General features: G+C 41.5%; 1 protein-coding gene across 1 annotated transcript in view; it reads left to right on the forward strand.

Annotated features, from left to right (window-relative positions):
- TOX3 (TOX high mobility group box family member 3) overlaps positions 1 to 19,629 on the forward strand; it is a 96,434-nt gene extending 76,805 nt beyond the window's left edge. Inside the window, exons 4-7 of the mRNA XM_083626051.1 lie at positions 9,929 to 10,198; positions 13,738 to 13,965; positions 15,219 to 15,299; positions 17,649 to 19,629. Coding sequence (XP_083482177.1) covers positions 9,929 to 10,198; positions 13,738 to 13,965; positions 15,219 to 15,299; positions 17,649 to 18,422 — 1,353 coding nt within the window. The 3' untranslated portion in view covers positions 18,423 to 19,629. The remainder of the gene's footprint in view (positions 1 to 9,928; positions 10,199 to 13,737; positions 13,966 to 15,218; positions 15,300 to 17,648) is intronic.
- Positions 19,630 to 19,843: the final 214 nt, after the last annotated feature.

Below are 19,843 nucleotides of genomic sequence, written 5' to 3' on the forward strand. Positions count from 1 at the left end.
TCTCCTTTATCAGAGGTGAGATGGATGGTGACCCAGTAGAGGACTTTTTCACCTGTGGCACAATGTTGGCCTTCTATCACCCACAAAAGCTTACCTAGTGCCTACATTGCTCTCTGTTGTTGTTGTTGTAGTAGTTGTCGTCTGCCCTTCAGTGAAAGTTCCCAGTAAATGTTTTGTTTTTGTTCTAAATTCTCCCAGACCCTGCAGGTATCTTAAACAAATTTGGGAACTCTGCAGCCTCCTTCCTTAATGGTACAGTTTACTAATTTTTATTGTTTTAACATGTAAACCTCCCTAGAATCAATGCTGAATGCATAAAGATGCTTAAATAAATTTCTTAATGATGGGTTGCATCTAATGCATTTCCACTAAAATTAATGCGCATGACTAATAAGACCATTCATTCCAATGGGTTTGTTCTGTTCTTGGCCATGTGCATTGAACAATTGAAGGAAACAAATCTGATGCTCCCTGGAGCTCATTGTGTTTTGATTTTGTGGATCCTGGTTGATATATTTATCACAATGCCATGGGACAAAAATTGCTCACATAAATAGTATATAAGATTAAAGGATTGCTGGCATCAGTCACTCACAATGCAGTCCATGCCTAGTCATCAGCCCCACTGAGTTCAACAAGGCTTATTCCCATGCAAATGTGGATAGGATTTCAACAACTGAAATCTTATATACATGCAATGATGTGGGTTTTTCAGGAAAGAATAATAACATTTGGAACATTTTCTGAAAAACGTTCTCATGCAAATTAGGCTAATTAGCAAATGGAAGTTTGCACTGGGAAATTTTCAGTTCGCACTGGGAAATTTTTGATGCTCTAGAGACCCATTTAATTTTGTATGCTTATTTTATTTGTATTCAGCTAACAAACCTAAAACTTTGAAACTGCAAAACTTGTCAAATACTACATTTGCAATTGGCATCCATTCATTGTTACTAATGAACTCATGAAATGGAATCTGTTACATGATGAAATAACGTATTGGAATATTTATACCCCATATCACTGTACACGCTTACCTTGGAGTAAGTCCCATTAAATCCAGTAGGAGTTACCGCTGAGTAGGAATGCATAGGATTACACTGCTGTAAACAACCTTTAGTATTTCACATAGATATAATCATATGAAGGAAAGATTTTTAATTTTATTTAAAAGGCAATTTAAATATAGACATTTATAATCCAGATTCTTGATTTAGCCTTTCAGTAAAGCAAGGAATTGAAAATTACCAATGTTATGTCAAATCTGGCAGATAGGCATGGTTTCAGGTTATTTTCCTTCATAAAATGTGCATTTTATTCATTCTAATTTTATTTACAAGGAAACTCCCACAATTTATTTTTTAATATCCACTTTACGATCTTGATATGAATAGGGGAAAAGAGAGGGACTGTGATTACAACAGAGTTACAGCAGTATTGTTTACTATATTACAAATAAAACAGTTATTTCATGGTTCATTAATGTGTTTAGTGTCTGGAACTCTTTATTAAAAGAAGCCTTTCTTGTTGTTAAGAACATGTTTATTGTCATCATTAAGAGGGGGAAACCCAACTAATTACTGAATTCAATCATTTGTTCATTTATAAGGATGGCGGTTTCTCACCTGAGGAGGCACTTAACAGCTCAGTGTGCCATTTTATCATCAGACACCAATCAGTTTAGTTTTGTTGTTTAGAGAAAGAAGTGCCATGATAGATGTTTAAAAAGTAATGCACGGCATGGAGAAAGTGAGTAGAGATAAGTTCTCCCTTTCTCATGAACATACAATGAAGCTGTATGATGGAAGGTCTAGGGCAGATAAAAGAAGAGTACTTTCTCACATGGCACATGCTTAAAACTATGGAAATCACTTCCAAAGGAGGCAGTGGTAATGGTCTCCAACCTAGATGCCTTTAAAAGAGGATCAGACAAATCCATGGAGGAGAAGGCTATCAACATCTACTGGCCATGAAGGCTGTGTTCAACTTCCTTTGTTGGAGGTAGTACATCTCTGAATACCAGTTGCTGGGAATCACAGGTGAACAGAGAGATTCTGATTAAAATCCTCACTTAGCTGTGAAGTTCCGTAGGTTATGGAGAATGGTTATGAGAAGGAAATGGGTGAGAGCTATGCACATCGTCCTGAGGTACTTCAGGGAAAGTCATAATAAAAATGTAATAACATAAATAATGCATTTTTTTTAAAAAAAAGTCAGTATCATTGTTTTATAACAAGAGCTTTTTAAACATTGCACATATAAAATCTATTGATGATTATTTTTGGTCTCCTAACAAAATACTCAATTCTTACCTGGTGCCACTGTCAACCGTGACACTTTTCTTTCCCACCCTTACCCACAGCCAACAAACAAAAATGAGATGTGGTTTTTAGTCACTGGATTAGAATGGTCTGAGGAAAAGCTTCAGAAAATGTCATGTGCACAGTTTTTCTGAGCACAATGAACCACATACTTTTGTGGAACTTATCCCTATCAAGCTGTTTGTCCAGGAATACTTTTATTGGACATACAGTGGTACCTCGGGTTACATACGCTTCAGGTTACATACGCTTCAGGTTACAGACTCCGCTAACCCAGAAATAGTGCTTCAGGTTAAGAACTTTGCTTCAGGATGAGAACAGAAATTGTGCTCTGGCAGCACGGCAGCAGCAGGAGGCCCCATTAGCTAAAGTGGTGCTTCAGGTTAAGAACAGTTTCAGGTTAAGAACGGACCTCCGAAACGAATTAAGTACTTAACCCGAGGTGCCACTGTATAACATGCCACAAAAGGAATATACAGTGGTACCTCTGGTTGCGGATGAGATCCGTTCCAGAGGTCTGGTCAGATCCTGAGGTTTTGGCAACCTGAGGACCACTTCTGCGCATGCGCGTGCAGTGATAGACCACTTTTGCGCATGCGCGCATGGCAAAACCCGGTAAAATACTTCTGCATCCCGAAGTTTATGTAACCAGAGGGTTACATAACCGGAGGTACTACTGTACATCTCTGACACCTTTTTTGACAGATGAATTCAACAATACATCATAAAACCATATATCTATAGTAGGAACACCTAAATATTTTCTCTCTCTTTTGCATACCGTGTATTTGGTAACCATCAGTCTTTGATAACCATCAGAGCAAAATGGATATTTGGCATATCTCTAGACTAAAGACAAGGGTAGTGTCCTACCAGAGTTAACTCCGGATGCCATCACACTGATAGGATAATGAGACTCCTACTTACCTCCCTTGACTGCACCGGTGGAGCCAAAAGAAGCGTATCTGCCAAGATGCATTCAGTTGGCCTTGCTGCAGGAATTTGCTGGACAGTGTTAATACTGTCCTTGCTAAATTGCTCTGGTTCTTAAAAAAAAAGAAAAAAGCAGTCTGTTATTTATTTGATTTGATTTATGGCACTTCTGTGCTGCCCCATAATGTTAAAGTTCTCTGAGCAGTTTACAAGAAGTAAATAAACCCAACTGAAATAAAAACTGAAGCACAAACCTATTTAAAAATGGGAGACCTATATAAAGGTGGCAAAACAGAACTTTCTGTACACCCCTCGCCCCCCTTAAAAACAGATTTAAAGATCAGATATCCCACGTTAAAAGGCAAGTGAATAACAAAGTCTTCACCTGGCATCAAAAAGACCACAAAAATGGCACCAGGCAAACCTCTGTGTGCTTCTAAGTTAGTTGTCACAGGCAGCAGGATATTGCTCTTTTTGCAGAATGGCAAGTGGAAGTTTAACCTGGTAAAAGGTTAGCAAAAAATGAAAGCTGTGGAATAAGCATTGGGAAATCAGGAAGCCATTCCAACGGTTCCTGTTCCTTGAGGTTACTCTCATTTCTGTCACCTGTGTATTATGCAGTAATTCGAATCTTCAGTATTGTAGAACATGAAAAAATAGGGGGGGGGGAGCATTGACCCATAGTTTTGCGCACACAGTGAACCCATTCCCAAAATATCATTCTGACATTTGGAGAGGTGAGAACCTTGTAGGCAATTTTATTCAGGGCCAAGTATTGGTTTGCCCCACTCAGAGGTGCACTTGAAAGGGTCAAGGGAAAGCAATTGCTGGTTTCCTTCTGCAGAACCACATGAGAGTTGAAACGTTCTCAGAACACTGAGATGCATACATTGTGCCCAGAGAGGCATTTCTTTCTGGGCTTTAGATTCACGTGTGTCTTTATGGCAATGGTTTTTCCTTTTATTTAGGGATTGTTGTTGCTTTTTGGTGATAGTCCAACTGAACAGAGCAGTGTTGTATTATTAGATTTTGCCAGAACATAGAATTCTTGCTTTTTAACAAGTATGTGACGATACGGAGTAGCCATCTTTTTTTAATGGAAGCAGTCAAGGCACAAACCAAATATTAGAAGGCAAATATAAAATATACTACTGGGGAAACTTGGTTCTGTCAATTGTATCTGTTTTACTTCTGCATGTTTCGTGGCCAAAATAAAATTAGAAAATGGTATGAAAGGAATTTAAATCTAGGTAAATAATGGGCTGAGCTGAACTCGGTGATTTACTCCATTTGAAAGATCAATTACCAAGTTTTAATTAAGGTGCTTTTTATTGATTTATGCTTAATTCTTAATGTTTCATTTCTTGCCACGTTTGTTGTATTATATAGGTCTCTCTTGTTTTATTATTCTATACTGTGATTTACCTATCATGTTAAGCAATACTTTTAAATTGATTGATTTGATTTTGCCAGCTATTTAGAGTAAAAAAACCCACAGAAATCTGCTAATCCAGGCCCCCAAGACAGGCCCCCAAGACAACCCACACAGGTTCAGAAAGTCAGGATTCAAAGAAACTGCATTTTATTCTGGTCCCAAATAATTTCTGCAGCCATGGTTTTTTTAATCTAAACATAGGGGATTGTCCTGCCTTTAGACTTCCCATTTGGCTATATGATTGGGCACTGTAAAAACAGAATGCCAGACTAGATGGGCCATTGGCCTGATTGAGCAGGATTTTCTTATGTTCTTAGGGTTCCCTGTATATCAATGCTTGCAGGATTGTAAGGAGAGAAAGTTTAAAGTGGGTTTCTAAAACAAAATTGTAGATACATTTTAGCTAGCATCAAACTGTGCACTAGATTCTGGCACAAAGTGAACTGATGTTTTTTTAAAAAAATCTGGGTGCAGTGTCAGTATCTGTGGTTGTGTGGCAGAGACACACTCTGCATGCATACATCTCTACTTAAAAGGATATCAAGCGGTTCACCTGGGGAAAAAAATATCTGCTTGAAATCCTGGAGATCTGCTACTGGGGAAAGACATTGCTACACACAGTACTGTACAGATGAATTAATCATCATGATTCATTATAAGACAGTTTCATATATTCAGTATCCTGGGCAGTCTGCCACCCTGTCCTTTTCCACCTCTCCAGTTTCAAAATCAGTCAATGGCTTCAGGAGCCTTTTCAGTGTCAACATGGAGAATTGTTTCATGATAGCCCTGAATCATAATTCTCCAATTACTTATGGCAACAGGGTGCTCTCTCCCCGAAAAAAAAAATGCTTTTAGGGGGACCATGATCTTATGTAGTGCCCAAAAACAGGCCCCACCCCCCACCCCACTTTTGGGGGAGCGAGAGCACAGTGCAGGTCACATAACTTGCATGGTAGCACATTCCAGTTTTTTATTAGAAAAAGTTGGATGATATGAAGTTCGTGAGGTGAGGAGACATGTTAGAGGTGTATGGAATTGTGCATGGTGAAGAGCATGTGGTAGCACATCTGCTGAATGTTTGAAGATTCAGCTCCTGAGTTAGAAGGGACCCAAGTTGGTCTGGCTTGATATAAAGCTGTGTCCTGTGATCCTGTACATTTTCTTCTCTTGGTTTGCAAGAGGATGAGAAGGCACCTTTACGGAAACTTCTAGTTCCTCCCTCAGTGTGGCCTCATGCCAATTTTGCCTCCTAGGATTGTTGAGAGGACTTTCCCCCCCTTTTCTTAAGGTGGTGAACTCAAGTGTAAAATCACTGAATGCTTTGGGGAGCAAATGGAACAAATTTAATAAATACTTAAATACAACTTTAACATATGATAGGTTCAGATAAAATTAATGAAGTGCCATAATGCAATACCCCACTTGACCTAAACAAAATGACTTTTGAGTATCTGAAAAGAGAGGTAGAAACAGTGATCTAAAACTATCACTTAACTTATTTGTTGCTGTCAGGATGTGCACTGCAAATGAGCTAAAAAGAAAAAAGGGATATGGCGCTGTAATTAAATTGATTTATTTTTCTAGACCTTATTCAAGAAAATGAATAGATTTATTGAAAAACCGTCTTTGTTCATTAATTTTTGGAATAACAATGTGTAAGTTAAAGCCTTATCTGTATATGTGTGGGTGGGCTAGTATTATGCTAATTATGTTAATTATGTTCAGCTTTTATATCAAATATTATTATATCAAAATACTGATTTACTATACTGTATTATGTGTCCTCATATTTCCACCTCTGTAAAAATCTCCTTTTTGCAGCCCTCTGTAACTTTTCTCTCTTGTAATTATGTATTAGGCTACTGGGGTTTTGTCTGCATGTTGCCATGCGGAAATGCATTGCTGCAGATGTACAAGCACCTACTGAAGTTTGGTGTGATGCAGTGATGGGAAACCTACAACCTTCCATTTTTTCTTGGATTCCAAGCCCCATTAGTCTCAGCCAGCAGAGCCAGTGGTTAAGGATGATGGGATTTAGAGTCTAACAACATCTGGAGGGCCACAAGTCCCCCACCTCTAATGTAATGAATTCAGGACATTCTTAAGCTTCCCACTGCAAGAAAAAAGTAGAGAAGGGAAGTATGAACAGGAGGTAAAAGCAGTACCATGCATTTCATCTTAGATGAAATGGTTAAGAATTCATAGACTTGCCTATGAAATTGGTTTCTGGGCCTGTTTAAGTCAGCAGAACTTAGCTTCAATAAAAGCCTCAAACTGAACCAAAATGACAAGATTTAGAGTAAAGCATTTGTTAAACCATGTCTTTATATTATGATTTATTTGAATAAGGACTAAGGGAAACCTCTTTTTGTGGCAGAGAAAAAAGCAGCTTTTTATAGGTGAGAAACCACCAGGAAATAGCTCTCTGTATGCCTTGACACCCTACCTCCCCCCCAGCAAATTATTATTCTCTTCAAGTCTTTTTATTTTCTAACATTAAAAAACTCTTCCTTAAGGCAGTGAGACACTGTCTGCAGAATTGGCAGTGGCATTGCAGGATTTGGGTGGGGTGATTTAATTTGTGGAAAGTGATACCCTTAAAAAGATTCTGAATGACTTCCAGATACCCCTGCCAATATAATCTGCTATTACAGCAGATGAATCTCAAGGGGTGTCCAGAGCATTGTCTGGTCCTGTTGTGTTGGATGAATTTCAGTTCTTAAGGCTCAAGGATGTGGACAAGGTGCTTGGATCAGTCAGAGTGACTGGACCCTTGCTCCTCTTGACTGGCAAAACTGTCAGGGAGGGGACAGCTGGCTGGGCCAGGGAGGTGATTAATGCCTCCTTGTGAGAAGGGATGGTCCCTGCCTGCTTGAAGGAGGCAAGGATAAAACTGCTCCTCAAGAAACCCTCCCTGGATTCAGAAAACCTGAGACCAGCCCGTCTCCCCTTTTTGGGAAATATTCTTGAGTGGATGGTCGCAGACCAGATCCAGATGCTCTTGGAGGAAACCGATTTTCTAGATCCAGTTCAATCAGGGTTTAGGTCCAGTTTTGGCACTGGGGCAAGATGGTTTGAGCATATAACACCAATCCTGGCCCAACTGCACTGACTTCCAATTAGTTTCTGAGTGCTGGTTTTGACCTATTGAACCCTAAATAGCTGGGGACTGCAATACCTCAAGGACCACCTCTCTCCATATGAACTAATCCAAACCCTACAATAATCATCAGAGGGTGGCAGCATGAGAATGGGCCTTTTCTGCAGTGGCTCCCTATTTGTGGAATGCTTTCCCAGGGAGGCTCACCTGGCTCCTTCATTATGCATCTTTAGGTGCCAGGCAAAAACATTTATCTTTAACCAGGTGTTCAGCTGATTAACAGTCTGTGGCTTTTTAAATGTGTTTGTGGGAGTTATTGGCTTGCCTTTGTTTCATTATGTATTTTGTATTCTCATTTTGTATTTTTCTGTTGTGAACCATCCTGGGGTCATCGGATGAAGGGCAGTATACACAAATTAACAATAACAGCAACAATAATATTTATAGGTGAGAGTTCCTTTATTATATGCAGCAGTAAGAATTCATAGGAAAAGTTACCCAGAAGGAATTAGACAACTTCAACTCCTGTCTGGTTCAGATACATTTGTATTACAACCTTTCTTTGTTTATTTAGTTCGTGAATTTAACACTGGGAAACTAGAAGCAAAACATTCTGGCAACATAAATAGAGCTCAAGGCAAGCAAGGATTACTGTAATCATGTATCAGAATTATTGCATTAAAACATTGGGACACAGGAAGTTCAAGTGGCTAGTTTTGATGTACAAAGTCATATACAGCTTTGTAGGCTGAGACCCTACCTGCCCGTGGACTGTCTCACCAGAGTGGTGCGTGCTCTAGTTATCTCCCGCTTGGACTACTGAAATGCGCTCTATGTCAGGCTACCTTTGAACGAGACCCAGAAACTACAACTAATCCAGAATGCGGCAGCTAGACTGGTGACTGGGAGCAGCCGCTGAGACCATATAACACTGGTCCTGAAAGACCTACATTAGCTCCCAGTACATTTCCGAGCACAATTCAAAGTGTTGGTGCTGACCTTTAAAGCCCTAAACGGCCTCAGCCCAGTATACCTGAAGGAGTGTCTCCACCCCCATCATTCTGCCCAGACACTGAGGTCTAGCACCTAGGGTCTTCTGGTGGGTTCCTCATTGTGAGAAGCAAAGCTACAGGGAATCAGGCAGAGGGCCTTCTCGGTAGCGGCACCCGCCTGGTGGAACGGCCTCCCGTCAAAGAGATAAACAACTACCTTACATTTAGAAGACATCTAAAGGCAGCCCTGTTTAGGGAAGTTTTTAATGTGTGACATTTTAATGTATTTTTAAACTTTGTTGGAAGTTGCCCAGAGTGGCTGCGGAAACCCAGCCAAATGGGCGGGATACAAATAAATAATAATAATAATAATAATACGGGATACCTGAAAGATTGCCTCAACTCTTATATACCCAATTGATCACTGCGTTCTGCAGGTGAGGGCCTCCTGAAAATACCATCTTATCAGGAAATCTGTCTGCACAATGCAGGAATCAGCTCTTTATCGTTGTGGCACCTTCCTTTTGGAATTCCCTCCTCTTGAATATTAGACAGGCAGCATCTTTATGGCACCTATTAAATACCTTCCTCTTCAGCAAGGCTTTTGCGTTGCTTCCCTGATCTGCATCTGTATTGGAATTGTTTTTAAGAGGTTTTCATTATTTCCCCACTTATAGTTTGCTACCCTGGGCTCGTTGGGGAGGAAGGATGGGACAGAAATTTTATAAATACATAAATTTGGGAGGAGGTTGTGAAGAGCAGGAGCAGCTCCAGGGGGCTCATGCTGGTGGGCCCTCTGCTGGGCTGTGGGCTCCTGGCAGATGCCTTAGTATGCCAATGCTTGCTGCCAATCCTGATTATTATTTTGAATTTATATAGCACCATGAGTGTGAATGGTGTTTTACAGAGTGTGGTAGAACAGATCCCTTTCCTAAGGACCATGCAATCTAGAACTGGAGATATGAGAAACAGTAGGTGATTGAGAGGGAAGCAGGTGGAGCAGTAAACAGGAAAACAACACCTAATGGTTACATTGCACATCCTTAGGCTGAGTTATAGGTTGAGCTGGAGAAGGGCACAGGAATTGACTTGATAATTCTAGCAGCTTAATATCATATTTCCCCACCTTTTTCTTTCTTTCTAGGATCATAGTCATGCAGATGTGCCTCAGTATCGCCAGGACCACTCTTTGATTATGAGATCCATTGTCCATATGACAGACGCTGCTCGTTCGGGAATTATGTCACCTAACCAGCTGACCACTATTAACCAATCCCAGCTCAGTGCTCAACTGGGGCTGAACTTGGGCGGGACCAATGTGCCACACACTTCCCCATCCCCTCCTGCGAGCAAATCGGCAACCCCTTCTCCATCCAGTTCTATAAATGAGGAAGACACGGAGGACTCAAACAGGGTAAGTTCTATCATGTGTTGTAAAAAGATGCTCTCTCTCCCACCACCAAACTTTGTTTTTGTTTTTAAGAGGAGTTCAGTAAGGGCAAAAAGGAGTGAATGGGATTCAGCTAAGTTTTATTCAGAGTAGAATCATTTCATACGATACGATAATCTTTATTGTCATTGTCCCATACAGAACAAAGAAATTGAAAAAATCTATATCAGACATTCAAAAACCAACAAGCCTGCTATCCCAGCTATCCCAGCCTGGTTAACCCCCTAAAAACTCTGATACCCCATAATTAAATACAATATTTCAGTGAGTGTGCTCTGAATAAAACTTAGTTGAGTATCACCCAGTAGCTTTACTTAGTTGCTTATCATAATGATGCCATGCTGCTATTCTGTAGTGTTTGGTGTGTGTTAATGTGGTGTAATGGTTCAAGTGTGGGACTTACGGTAACTGTAGGAACTGGGAGAGCAGGGTTCAAATCCCTGCTCAGCCATGAAGCTCACTGGGTGAGCTTGGGCCAGCCACTGCCTCTCAGCCTCGCAGGGTTCTTGTGCGGATTAAATGAGGAGGGGAGAAAACCATGTATATGGCACCTGGAGCCCCTTGAAGAAAAAAGCGAGAAATAAATAAAAGAAAAAGTTGCTGGTATAAGGTTCTTTATAGCAACTTCCTCGTTTTCTAGATGCAGCAATTCTGACTGACATACCTGCTTGCAAATTAATTTTCATTTTACAAAACCAAAAACCTAAGCATTCTTCAATAAAAAAATCAATAAAAAATACCTTCACCTCTTTGGGAAAGCCTTGAGTGTGCTCTCAAATTCCTTTTCATATCAGATTAAATAGGTTTACAAAGGATAGACAGCCAACTGAGAAATATCTCTGAACAATGACAGCCTATTTTGGGATATAAACAAAGAGCAGATGCCCGATGGCTGGAATATCTATGTCTAACATAGCACAGTTTTGCATTTATTTGTTTTGTTACTTTGCAGTTATTAGCCTTGAGCCTGGGGGATAGAGAGCAGGTTATAGAAAGCTAAATAAAGAGATTGGTTGTGCAGGTTATGTATGCAGAATTTTTGATGAAGACCATGGGAGTTGAGCATGTGGAAGGCCTGAAATTAATCGCATGGATCCATCAAATGCCATTTCCACCAGAACTCTGCCTACAGGCTATGCAGGGCAGCTGCAGAGGGACTCATTGGAGCTCAGTCGTGATTGAATAATGACTCTATTAATTGTTCTGTGACCCGGAAAAAGGAACAAAAGCCATAGTAAGCAGCCTTAACAAAAAGGCTGAAAGAAGAATGACGAGTGGTTTCCTCCTCCTTTCATACTGAGTATCTTATTTCTGTAACTCATCTGATAGGCCGTTGGCTTCCATATGGAACTATGCAAACCTCTAATGCTGGCTACTCTTGCTTGTGGGACAACACAGGGTGAAGGAGCTAGTGGAGGAAATAGGCTCATTTGGCAGGGCCAGTAGGTGGGCTGTGAACAAATGTGAAGCTCATTTGATAGGCTTCAACAAACAAACAAACACCTCTGTTAAAAATGGAAATCAGTGACCTATGCTTCTTTTTTGAGAGCATTCTAAGTGAGTGGCTCGAGGGCTACAAGCTTGGTATATGGTTTAAGTGGGAGCTGGTGTTGCACTGTGTCACGTTTGTCAGAAACAAGCTTTAGATAATGGCCTCAAATACAGTGGTACCTCGCAAGACGAATGCCTCGGAAGACGAAAAACTCGCAAGACGAAAGAGTTTTTCGTTTTTTGAGTTGCTACGCAAGACGAATTTCCCTATGGGCTTGCTTCGCAAGACGAAACGTCTTGCGAGTTTGTTTCCTTTTTCTTAAAACCGTTAATACTGTACCAAGTTTGAAGCGGGAACTGGGCTGGCAGGGAGCGAGCGAGGGAGCGACCTACCTTTTCCAGTTTCAGCCTTGGGGAAGGAGAGCGTCTCGCTCCGCGAATGAACGCAAGGCAAGAAAAGAGCGGGAGCAAATCTCTTCCAAGCGCGATCGCGAACACGACAATTAGTCCTGAGTTCCAAGCAGAGTAACCCGATACGAGAGAGAGAGAGAGAGAGAGAGAGAGAGAGAGAGAGAGAGACTCCGGAGACAAAGCGTGTGCGTAAAAGCACACGAAAGAAAGACTGCAGAAGGAGCCAAAGAACAAATAACGGACTTGGGTGCAACAGAAGCGGGATCTAGCAGAACGACGCAGAGGGATCCTCTTCTGGAGAGGGCACAGAGGAGGCAGGTGGGCTGGGATCCAGCGGATCTGGCTGGGTCTCTGCGCCGCCTCTGCCTCTCTCTCTCTGTCCCCCTCCCCACGTGGCTGCTCCATTTTGCCCTAACTGCGCGAAGGCAGGAGGAGGGGGACCAAGGAGGAGGAGGCGGCGGCATCCACTGCGCTTAGGCCGCCACGAAGGTGCCTTTGCGGGGGTGGGAAGAAGCCGGGAGCAGCTGCCGAGACTGTGGGGAGCCCGGCGGCGTGGCACAAGGTAACGGAGGGAGCAAGGGAGAGTCCGCGCCGGGCGCTTCGTGCGTCCACCCTCGGTTCCTGGGCTCGAACTTCCTTTGGCACCTCGTGGAGAGAGAGGGAGAGGAGCGGGCTGGGGCTTTGATGTGGGACGCGGTTTGGCGGAGCGAAGACGCGGCAAGGCTTGGCGACAGAGGAAGGGGGGCTGTTTTTGTGGGGAGGTGGGAGGGGGTGTCTTTGCCTCTTCCCGGCAACAGATCCTCCAGGCTGGGGAAACTCCTCCTGCTGGGGAGCGACCCACTTTGTGCTTTGCCCGCTATCCCATTATAAAAGGAGTACTGTAATAATGTTCATAATACAGTACCAGGGTGCATCCGTGCTTCGCAAGACGAAAAATTCGCAAGACGAAGAAACTCACAGAACGAATTAATTTCGTCTTGCGAGGTACCACTGTACTTTGTATAATGCTGCCCATAGACAAGACTGTTTCTGCATTTCCAATTGTGCATGAGCTCTTTTGTGCACCTGATATGGTGAATGGGATGCCTCTGATGGATACTTTAAAAAATAAACTAGAAATGTAAGTTTCTTGCCCTCATGATCAGAAATATATTCTGTCTTATGATTTTGAATTGTTTTTTAATGCCTACTACAAAGGTCTTCTCCCCCCCCCCCATGTTGTGGTCTTTTGGCATACCGTATTTTTTGCTCTATAAGACTCACTTTTTCCCTCCTAAAAGTAAGGGGAAATGTGTGTGCATCTTATAGAGCGAATGCAGGCTGTACAGCTATCCCAGAAGCCAGAACAGCAAGAGGGATTGCTGCTTTCACTGTGCAGCGATCCCTCTTGCTGTTCTGGCTTCTGAGATTTAGAATATTTTTTTTCTTGTTTTCCTCCTCCAAAAACTAGGTTCGTCTTGTGGTCTGGTGCATCTTATAGAGTGAAAAATACAGTACTTCTTTTCAAGTAGAGCATAAATAGCTTTGTGTATGCATAGCTGATTTTTATAATTAATATCCCATGCTGGACACTGATTTTGGTTTTGTTGCTCTTTATCAAGGCTGCGGGAGAAAAGAGAGCTGCCCCAGATTCTGGCAAGAAGCCCAAGACTCCAAAGAAGAAGAAAAAGAAAGACCCCAATGAGCCACAGAAGCCAGTGTCAGCATATGCCCTGTTCTTCAGGGATACACAAGCAGCAATTAAAGGGCAGAACCCCAATGCTACCTTTGGAGAGGTTTCAAAAATTGTAGCGTCTATGTGGGATAGCCTAGGAGAAGAGCAAAAGCAGGTAACCAAGGGACCCTTTGGAGTTTTGGGGGAGAAAGGGGTGATGCACTGAAAGATGCCAAAGTCCTAATTAAACACTAGTGAGCTGATCCTTTTGACTTCATTAATTAGAAATGCAGCAGCAAGGGTTGGAGCACAGTTATGCTTCCTATCAACCCAGCTAAGGATCTGGCTTCATATCAGCCCCTTGTCATTCTCTGATTGCAGTGGTAGTAGTAAGGTTGCAATATTTTAATTGACTTGATTGATCAATTAATCAATGAAAAACACTTTTGACCGGCTAAACAGTTCCCGATTTATTGGACGGTGGAGCATTGCACTGCAAAATATTGCTTTGAATGTAAGTACTTACTAAAAATGCAAGGACCATCTTAAGAGGCATTCACTGTTCTCTAAAGCATGAAAGAGTGTTTAGTAATGGGTTTACCCCTTTAATGACAAGGCTCAGAAGCAGAGCACTAACCTTGCATGTGGATGGTCCCAGGTTAAATCCTGGCTGTCTCCAGTTAGGACTTCTGTCTAAAACCCTGGAGACCTGCTGCAAGTCAGTGAAGACAGTACTGAACTTAGATGGACCAGTGGTCTGGTTTAAGGCAACTTCATATGTCCATGTTCTTAAAATCTCAGTGAGGGCTGAATGGAACTCAAGAGAGAACATTTCACAAGCAAGTTCAGAACATCAGTGAAAACGAGGTGAACTTGCTTGTGAAATGTTCTCTCTTGAGAGGCTACTGCAAGTAAATTTTGTAATTGTGATGACATCACTAGGAGCAAACAAAACCCATTCAGCTCAAGGCCTGTTCCCTTACTCTGTGTTGGCTTAATTTATGCTCTGTGACATCATCACATAGTCATTTCTAATTGGCTATGAAACTGCTTCCAGGAAGCAATATAATAAATGGAGTCAAAGAAGTAACTGATGGGTGATGTGAATGCAAACAGAAATGGAAGAGGTAACCTTTGGAGGGAGGATGAATTCAGGAGATTTTTTTTTAATCATCTCAGCTCCAACTCCTTCCCATTTTAATGCTGAAAATGTACACAGTAGCAGTTTGGCTCGTTGTTTTAAAGGAGAGGAGGGATGGGAGTCACACACTTTTGTGAACCTTTTTGTTGCAGAGTTGCAGAGTTGGCATTGTCCCTTTTGACTTTCTTCATTTTACAAGACCATAACATCCCTCTTCGGGCAAGAGCTACTTTATGGTGTGAAATTTAAACACTGAAGGTGGTGTTAATTGCAATGTCTTTTAACAGGTATATAAAAGGAAAACAGAAGCTGCCAAGAAAGAATACCTTAAGGCACTTGCTGCCTACAGAGCAAGTTTGGTTTCCAAGGTGAGCTCGAGTCTGACTTCAGTTACGCATCCAGTAGTGCAATGCCTTCAGTGTGGATTCTTTTCACCTTATAAATAAATAAGCAGAGAGTTTGTTTTTTTAACCAGCCTTATCTTTGGGGAAGGACAGTAATCTAGAGGCTCTTGCTTTGCATGCAGACGGACTGAGACTAAGTCCCTGGTATATCCATCTTTTATTCCTGTGTTGTATTGGTTTGGATTAGATGACTCTTTAGGCCCTTCCAACTCTACAATTGCATTATTCCACTTACAAAAATCAGGTTGCTTTGCTCTCTGTGCAACCAAGACATCTTGCAGATTCATTCATTCATAATTTTATTTGTATGCCACTTTTCCACAAAAGAATCGTGTCCAAAGTGACTTACATCAAAGAAGACAGGAATAGGTCTCAAAATCAATCATTGCAAATCACAGCTTCATAACAGAACAACAACAACATAATAACAAATATAACAACATACCAGAAAACAGCACAATTTTAGTACTATAAGTATAACTGGGCACTATCCATTTGGAAAAAGAAGAGAAATGGTCTTTGAGTAAAGCACTGCAAAACCATAGAGCATGTTACAAGGTGGTGTAATATCACGGTACTGTACATGCTGCATTATTTATTGAATAAAGCTCTCGTGAAAGCTCTTATTATAAACAGCAGTATGAGACTGTTGGCAATTTATTCTTTTGCAGAAGCGATTTGGTATCTGCAGAAATCAGAACCCGATGCAGAGCGAGTCTGTGAGGTGTAGTAGGTTGTCTTGGGCTTTGCTTGTGGGTTTCATATCCCTGATCAGCTAAGCTATCTTCAGATATTTGAGGGCTCCTCCATTCTACCAATTAATACTTGCAAGGAAATAGAATCTTGGCAACAGGCTCCTCCTTGATGCCTTAAAAACATCCAGTCCTCCCCCTCCAAATGTCCCGAAAAGGCTCTAGCAGTGGTTATATGGATAAAGGATGTGTGTGATAAAGGTGTATTAAATGATGCATTATTATTACTGTTCTTCATTTACTTTGTTAGTCCTTTTATCTTGCTCATGGCAACCCAAAGCAACTTACAAGCAAGCAAGCAAACAAAAACCTACATAGATACATTAAAATGGGTGTGTGTGTACATTTAAGACACCACACCCACTTCTAAAAGGCCGCAGATAGTTAAAGGCCAAAGGCCTGGTTATAGAGGGGAAGTTTTCTCTGAGGTCCTAAAGATATCTAAAGATGGCACCAGGCAACCGACCCTGGAGAGAGCATTCCACAAACGGGGAGCCACTGCAGAAAAGGTGCATTCTTGTGTTACCACCTCCTCTTGTGGAGGAGGTATACAAAGAAGGGTCTCTGATCATAAACACAGGGTCTGGGTCAGTTCATATGGATGCATGAAGGTGGATAGAAGTCTTATCTCCTTCCCTCATAAAAATGGAACCTGGAAGCGTTGGAGATTCAGAATAGAAAAAAAAAATGATCTTCTTCACACAGTGCATAATTAAATTATGCAGTTCCCTAATATGTAGTGATGACCACCAGCTTGGAGGGCTTTAAAAGGTGGATTATACAAATTTTTGGGTGATAAGGCTATATATGCCTACTAGTCATGATGGCTATGTAATACCTCCAGCATCAGCATGCCTCCAAATGCTATTTTCTGAAAAACATGGGGGGGCAGTGCTATCACACTCGTGTCTTGCTTCCTGTTGGCTACTGGTTGGCCATTGTAAGAACAGAACCCAGCACTAGATGTACTAATGTTCTTCTGATGTTCCTAAAATGGGGAGTTGCCTGACCAGTTATTGATATGACTTAAAGGATGTTGCCTTATGAGTATAAGGTAGTTTGGTGAGTTGCCTTGATGAAAAAATTAACAAATAATCTGTGACTGGCTAAAGGAACAAAATGCTTTTTTTCCACAAACTGGAACTGTTTAGGAAAGCAAAGCTGAAGTAAAAAGATACCTTCCCACAGTATAGAAAACTTTTTGGCTGCAATGAACACAGTGGACTTGAATCGTGTTACTTCCTGATGGGTTTTACTGATGGATTAATGTTTTTGTTAATGTTTTTTGTTTGCCTTTTGTTTTAGTTTAGCCACCCATTGTGTCCTCCCTGAGATGGGAAGGGGAATGTTCTTTGTTATTAAAATTGTGTTAAAGTGTTTTTTTTAAATTATTAATAAAGAGAAAGGAAGAAAAAGGGGAAGATGCCAAGGATGCTGTTATAAGCTCCTCGGCTGCGAGAGAAATGCAACTGTGACAAATATAAATATAAACGTATAAATATAAAAACATAAGAGGCAGCCCCTGTATTAACTGTCATGAACTTCTCTTTCTTAAATGCAGGCTGCTGCTGAGTCAGCTGAAGCCCAAACAATCCGTTCTGTTCAGCAAACGCTGGCGTCTACAAACCTGTCCTCGTCCCTCCTTCTGAACGCCCCTCTCTCCCAGCACGCGGCCGTGGCCACTTCTCCACAGACTCTCCAGCAGTCGCTCCCCAGGGCAATCGCCCCCAAGCCTCTAGCAATGCGGCTGCCCATGAATCAGATAGTTGCCTCGGTCACCATTGCGCCCAACATGCCCACAAACATTTCCACCTCGCTGATAAGCTCCATGGGAAGCAGCATGGTGGGCACGTCAGCATCGGCGCCCTCCCAGGTCAGCCCTTCCTTGCAGAGCCAGCAGCACCAGTTGCAGCAACTGCAGCAGATGCAGCAGCAGCAGATGCAGCAGCAGCAGCTCCACCAGCAGCACATGCATCAGCAGATCCAGCAGCAGATGCAGCAGCAGCATTTCCAGCACCACATGCAGCAGCACCTGCAGCAGCAGCAGCACCTGCAGCAGCAGCTGAGCCAGCAGCAAATTCAGCATCAGTTGCAGCACCAGCTCCAGCAGATGCAGCAGCAGCAGATGCAGCACCTGCAGCAGCAGCAGCAGCAGCAGCAGCAGCAGCAGCAGCACCAGTCGCAGCCTTCACCTCAGCAACATTCCCCAGTGGCCTCACAGATCACCTCTCCGATCCCCAGCATCGGGAGCCCCCCGCCAGCCCCCCAACAACACCAGTCCCAAATACAAACCCAGACACAGACTCAGCTATTATCACAGGCCAGTATTTTCTGAAGACACATGTTGCAAAGCTGCTTTGCATTGTGAGTTAAGCAAAGGGGGACTGTTTACGGCTGGAAACTGTACATTGCTGATGGTAGTTATGCAGGGATGCATAACAGATGAGTGAGCCTCTAAGCTGTCTATTAGATAGGCAATAAAGAACTACAATGTAGCTGTGTATATTCATTTAGCTGACTATAAATATTTGTTTCCCCCCTCTCTCTTTCCGATCTTTTTAAAGAAAATGCTGTGCTTTCTTGTTTTCTTTATTTATTTTGAGCTTTACCCATAATATGTGAACTACATAGTCTTGGATATGCCTGGGCAGTGAAACGAAAACGTTTTGGCCTTTTTCACAGTTCCAGATTAAAACTGATTAGTGAATGCACTTCAAACCAGTTTGGGTTTTTTGGGGGTTTTTTGTTCATGAAGTCCTAAAAAGCACAGTTGTAACTACCTGTAAAATGTTGATTGGATTCCATGCAATCACACTCGTATGACATGAGTAGTTGACGGTGTTTTTCTCTGTCATATATATAAAAATATAAATATATATATAAAGATTAATGTAAAAATCATAGACTTTTGCCAAAGCTCCTTTTTCTCTTTTTAATATGTCTCCAGAAGGGGGAGGGGGGGAAACCTGCAAGTGAAAGTTCTTAAATATCAGAGCCCATCTTTACCATCAAAGCTATAATTTCTCTAAACACTTACAGTGCTTTGTTACAAAATATATTCTTACCCTGTTCTGTTCATTCCAAGTTGTTGTTTTTGTTTTTTTAAAAAAGATGTGAATATTCTATCCTGTGTTTGGGTGACAACTTTCAGATTTAATACACTGTATTTTTTAAAAAAGGAAATGCACTTAAATGCACTGTTATTACAAAAAAAAAAAAATAGGTAAGAAGGAAAAATGTGAGTTTTTAAAAAATATATGCTGTAATACCAGTAGACTATTTAAAAGAATTGCTACATCTGAATAATCAGTGTAAATATTTCCTTTAAAAAATTGTAAGTTTTTCATATCATGTGTTGTAAAGTTTTCATAAATGAGGCTTTAATGTAAACACTGGTAACATGAATGATTTAACTGCAATATTGCTTACTGTGTTTTTATGCTGTTTTTATACTTTTTTATGAGTTATAATAGCAGCAATTGAGTTGTTTGTATTTTGCTTATCTAAAACAAATGCTTTTATCTTGCTATAGAATAAACACATTTCAGTAAAAAAGAAGAAAAAAATCCAACCACATACCCCCAGTGTTTTGCAAAACTGAAATCAGCTAATCCTTAACCCTTTGAACAAAATACCAGCTTGCCTGTGCTACACCTCCTCCTCATACCATAAAATTAAGCAGGGCTGTACATGCCCACCTCAAATCTGGTTTGGTGCCTGATTCAACTTAGTATGACCTGATCTAGCTCTAAGTTT

This window comes from Podarcis filfolensis (assembly GCF_964270895.1).
Source record: "Podarcis filfolensis genome assembly, chromosome: 8".
In the NCBI taxonomy this organism is placed as follows: Eukaryota; Metazoa; Chordata; class Lepidosauria; order Squamata; family Lacertidae; genus Podarcis; species Podarcis filfolensis.